Here is a 5,780-nt window from a genome sequence, read left to right on the forward strand (position 1 = left end):
GAGATTTTCAGTGCTCACGTACACCATGTGAGAAATGTGGTGAATTTAAAAACATGTAGACTTGGTAATGGTATATGGATGTAATTAATGAGGATATGAAGCTAGTGGGTGCAAGTGTTGAAAATGCAGAAGATAGGGATAGGTGGAGAGAGATGATTCGCTGTGGCGACCCCTGAAAGGAAAAGCCGAAAGAAGAAGAAGTAGACTTGGTAACAGTGATATGGGCTCCTCTCACACATATTCCATCCACAGTCAAATCATTAACCAGCAATGCACTTTTCAGAAAGACAATGAACGCTTTGTTCATACACGAGGTCGACAGTGCACTGTTCATCAACGGCCATGCCGGCTTCTACAACGCCACATAACACACGAGGAGGAAAACTCAGATACAAACACATAAACAAAACTCCCCCCGAACCACTTCACCAACAATACCTGAATAAAGAGGAAAACACTTAAGAAACACTGCATTTTCTCCAGTCACTCGTGCCGAACCATGAATGAATCAATGAATCAATCAATGAGTGAATCAATCAATCAATCAATGTCTGTCTCTTCACGTGTTTACTTTAATATTTAATCACTTTAACCAAATCTGATTATTCATCTATGTCTGTACATGACAAGTGTTTTATTTTTCTTTTACTACAACAACTTACCAACAATTATGATATTACCTCATTAAGGCACATCACACTTTTTCATTTTATATTTATATTAAGTGTCTCGTAGCTCTGCTGTCACAGCTGTTATATGTCTTTCTCATTCTCACCACACTCTTTTTTTTTTTACCATTTTAATAGATTTATTTCTGTCTCTCTGAATGATGACACTGGAGTCATAAATGTTATTTCCTTAAAGTACACACACACACACTCACACACACACACACACACACTCACACACACACACACACACACACACACACACACACACACACACACACACACACACACACACACACACACAAAGCACGTGAACTTGGCACAGACAGTATCTGAGCACACTGTACTTATAACAGTTTTGAATAAATCTCATAATAATTTATTTCCAAGTTGCATTATAGTCTTTGAATATTTTGTATATTTCACCTATAGTGGCCTCTTGTTACTTTCTCGTGTTTGTTTTCCCTCCAGTTTGTCTTGGCCGTGAAAGATATTTTTTAATATCTGGAGTGTGAATGCTTTTTGTACTCAGAATTCAGCATCACACCGTAAACCACACCCCTTTAACTGATACTCCATTGATACATTTGCATGGAGGAACAGTGACATGAAACAGTAGACGAATGCAAAGCATGTACTCTTCCACCGAAATGTGTATTTAAATACAGAGTGTATATTTATGACAGCACTTTTTATTTTTGGGTGGAGATGGGTGGAGAGAGGTGGAGCTCAGAGGCAAAAATAAAAGGACAGGACAGTGAAATCCAGTTGCATACAGGAAGAAGAAGTGAACAGTGAACGTTCGGTAAAAAAAAACACTGAAAGCAAAATAAAGCATTACGGTAAGATTTACATTTACTTAATTCTAAAAATTTACAACTCACTAGAAGTAAGTGGGTTTTCTTTTTGTACTTGTTCTTTTGACAACAACAATTAAAGCCTGTAGATGAGTATATACAGTATATGAGTTGTGTAAAGCAATGCCTCTAATGGTATACGTTACCTGTTTAATACACAAACTATACCTGGAAATTATTCTTGTTGTTTTTAAAAAAAAAAAAAAAACTACCAACGTTGCCAATGAATGGTAGAATTCTGGCCCTTTCAGCTCCTCGTTTACATTTACAGTCAGTCGTAACTAGAGATGTGCATGGAACTGATTTTTCCATATAATTCAATATTTTAGTAAAGCTGCATGGGAAAGTTTGCGTAAGACAAACCAAACAAAAGTTACAAGAGTTTTGAAAATGCTTATTTCTTTTGTACTTTGTACTTCATACTTTGTGTGTGTGTGTGTGTGTGTGTGTGTGTGTGTGTGTGTGTGTGTGTGTGTGTGTGTGTGTGTGTGTGTGTGTGTGTGTGTGTCAAATATTATGCAAAGCGGGTTCCTGGTCATCCAGCTCATTTGCATGTAAACACCACCATGCAGTGTCAATAAACATGTTCTTTCCTTGTACAAATCATTTATAATGTATACACATGTAATACAGTACGATATGTGTGTATTCTGTTTGTTTTTTTGTTTGTTTTTTACAGAAATGGATGAGAAATACATTTCTATAATCTTGTTTTTCTCAGGTCAGTGTTTACCCACAATATGTTTTATGTAAATCTGTATTACTGTATGAATCTTGACTAATCTGTTAAACCGTCTTTTTTTTTACATGCAATCATATTCTGAGACGTGACGTCTTTATTGCTGGACAGTACTGTGTTATAAAGTCATATTTTCTTGCATCTCGTAGTTATATGTGGTACAGGAGCATATATTCCTCATCGCTATCACTTTGTGAATGAGAGTAAAACCTGGACTGAAGCTCAGACTTACTGCAGATTGAATTACACTGATCTGGCAACCATCAGCAACATGGGAGAGATGAAGAAGCTGAATCACACACTGATGAAGGAAAATGCAAAGAAAGCTTGGATTGGTCTACAGAGAGTGGGACCCTGGAGATGGCTGTGGTCTCTGGAAGACCAAACTTTCTACAGAGACCGAGTCAATTACACACACTGGCATCCTAATGAACCAAATTATGCTGGGGGAAAAGAGTACTGTGCGGGATATAATAAGGATGATACATTATGGAATGATAACCAATGTGAAACGTTGTTACCTTTTGTATGTTATGAAGGTAAGAGATGTTAATAAAAAGAAAATATGTTTAATAATATTACAGTAATGAAAATCAAATCTAAAATGAAGTCTCTAATTGTCTGTTATTTTTCTTGATTTTTGTTCTTAGTCACTTTTTTGTTAAAGTTCTTTTATTGACATAAGATGACCTATTCATTGTGTAATTAATATATATATGTGTGATTTTTTTTTTTTCAGAAAAAAACACAAACACTAATAAATATGTATATATTAGTGATAAAAAGAGCTGGTACGATGCTCAGACCTACTGCAGAGAGAAATACACCGACCTGGTCAGTGTGAGGAACCAAACTGAGAATGACGAGATCAGGAGTGTGGTTAATGTTTCACACAGTACAAATAATTGGATCGGTCTGTTTAATGACTCCTGGTATTGGTCAGATCAGAGTAACTCCACATTCAGATACTGGAGATCTGACAAACCCAGTGGAAGTTTGATCTGTGCTGCAGTGTCTGAGTCTGAGCAACGTTACTGGACTGATGTGGACTGCACAGAAAAACTCCCGTTCATCTGCCATGAGAGTGAGTTACATTACACTCAACACTTTTTAGCTGTATTTATTTTAAAGAATGTCCCTCTGATATAAAACACTGACTGCAGAACTTCATACTGTACAGATTGTAGACTGTGAACATGTTGGACTGTTTATTTCCTGTACAATTGTTATTCCCTGGTATATTCAGATAAACTGATCCTGATTAAGGAGAATCTGACCTGGAAAGAAGCTCTGATATACTGCAGGAACCATCATCATGACCTGGTCTCAGTTCGCTCTGAGGAGATGCAGCTCTGGGTGAAGGAAGTGACTCAAAACGCCTCCACTAAACACGTGTGGCTCGGCCTGCGTCACACCTGCGCTCTGGGCTTCTGGTACTGGGTGAATGGAGAGATGATCTGCTACCAGACCTGGGCTCCAGGTAACGGGACAGGGTCTGAAGACTGCAGTCATGAGGAGAGAACAGGAGCAGTGCAGTCTGGAGGAGAGCAGAAGTGGATCAGCCTGCCTCAGAGCCAGAAACTCAACTTTATCTGCTCTACCTATGAAGGTTTGTCACTGTAGTGTTTCTGTTTGTATTATCATAAACATCTAATATTGTGATACTTACAAACAGGTTGAAGACATATTGTGGTCTATCATCTGTATGAACCATCAGTAGATCTATATCAGCATCTCGGTCTTATTTCTTATAAACATTTTAACTCCTGTCTATCCAAATGTTTAATCCCATGTCTAAGCCATTCAAATTATACTCACAATGTTATATTAATTTCTTCATTAAGGTAAACAAGATTGTTTAATGCGTAAATTTACATTTTACATACATCTTTCATGTTTGCTGTACTCATTATAATGTTTTGTTCTTTGTAACTGGATAATCAGCTTTATAATATTTAGTTTATATGAAAAGCACAAATGTCATAATTACAGGATGTTTGTTACATATGAATTACGTTGATGTTAAACATATTGATTAAAGGTGCAGTTTCTCTTGCTTAAAGGTGGGGTCTCCGTTGTTTGAGAAATGCTTCAGAAAACTGAGTCGGGCCGACAAACAAAACAAATACGGAACTAATGTGTAGGCAATGAGCAGAAAGGGTCTTGTCAATATGGGCGAAGAGAGTGTTCAGTGCGCATGTGTGACATTAGCAGAAAGCGGTTTTAACATTGACATGGAGGATAAAAACAAAGAAAGAAAGAGAAGAAAGACTTACGATAAGGACAAGAAGTAGGACGTGTTAATATAGGATCAGCTTTCCAGCGCTGGAGAGAACTGAAGGAGCAGGAAGTTGGCCACATATTCACAGGTTGGAGTTTCCCGAGTCAATAACTCCTGAGCTAAACGCTGTTACTACACAAATAACACCTCTTTTCTATCGTAGTAATGTAGAGAGGCAGCTACAACCGCGTTTTGTGTAGTAACAGCGTTTAGCTCAGGAGTTATTGACTCGGGAAACTCCGACCTGTGAATATGTGGCCGACTTTACTTAAGACGCCGAGGCGCTTTTTTCCTTCTCGATAGGTGAGTAACGTTGGTTTTGCTTTGTTACACAGAACTAATATATGCCTTTGTCCTTTACATGATTATGCTTGTGTGGCATTTTTGCTTGTTTGTTTATCTGCAATCGTATTGTTCTTCCCTTCAGCTATGATAAAGACACGTTTCTTTCCATAAAGTTGCCTGGGTTACGTATGTATGTGTGGGCGGAGCTATCGATACAGGGGTGGGACCCATTTGGGTTAGGGGCGTGTTTGTTTTGGTGATTTTATATGTCAACATTGGCTTTCAAACAACGGAGACCCCACCTTTAACTTTCTACTTTTAACTAATTAATTCATTAATATTTTTTCTCTCACAACTTTACATTTACATTCATAAATAGATCAGCGGTGGTGGAATAACCCTGTTGTATGTCATTTCTTACATTAGAATAAATAAATGTCTTTTAATTATTGAAAATATTTAGAAATTCTAATAAAATTCATATTTTCAATTTCATTTTGTTTTTCCTGTGTTGTGTCCCTGTGTACTTCTTACATATCTAGTTCTAAAATTGTGACAAAATGGTAAAACATAACTAAATTATACACTATTTTGTGTAAAAAAAACGAATTTATGCATAGTGTGTGTGTCCCATAGTGACTTTTTACTCATGTTGGTTTCACTGCTGTTGTTTAGTACAGAAGGCCACAGAGGAACTCTATGTCATTCCCAAAATTCAGTCAATAGAGAGACACTGTGTGATTCTGTAAGCCAACAAAAAGATCTGATAAAAGTGCTATACTGGTATAGATACTGATGTCACCTCTGAGCAACTGAATGAAAATTATTTCCTCTTTTTTCCTGACAAAAGAAATACCATCTCGATATAACACACACTGTGTTTTTTTTAGATATTCAGGTGACTCAGGATGCAAAGAAAAATAATATATATTTTTAAAAACACAAAAAAC

The 5,780-nt window shown here is 36.9% G+C and overlaps 1 protein-coding gene across 1 annotated transcript; it reads left to right on the forward strand.

The window, feature by feature from the left end:
- The first annotated feature begins 1,296 nt into the window (after nt 1-1,296).
- On the forward strand, nt 1,297-4,424 carry LOC113648992 (C-type mannose receptor 2-like). The gene is made up of 5 exons (XM_027156547.2): nt 1,297-1,510; nt 2,205-2,246; nt 2,414-2,803; nt 3,004-3,348; nt 3,511-4,424. Exons 2-5 carry the CDS (start codon nt 2,207-2,209, stop codon nt 3,885-3,887), a joined length of 1,152 nt encoding a protein of 383 aa, XP_027012348.2. The 5' UTR covers nt 1,297-1,510; nt 2,205-2,206; the 3' UTR covers nt 3,888-4,424.
- Nucleotides 4,425-5,780: the final 1,356 nt, after the last annotated feature.

The sequence above is a fragment of the Tachysurus fulvidraco genome, chromosome 18, assembly GCF_022655615.1.
Source record: "Tachysurus fulvidraco isolate hzauxx_2018 chromosome 18, HZAU_PFXX_2.0, whole genome shotgun sequence".
Taxonomy (NCBI): Eukaryota; Metazoa; Chordata; class Actinopteri; order Siluriformes; family Bagridae; genus Tachysurus; species Tachysurus fulvidraco.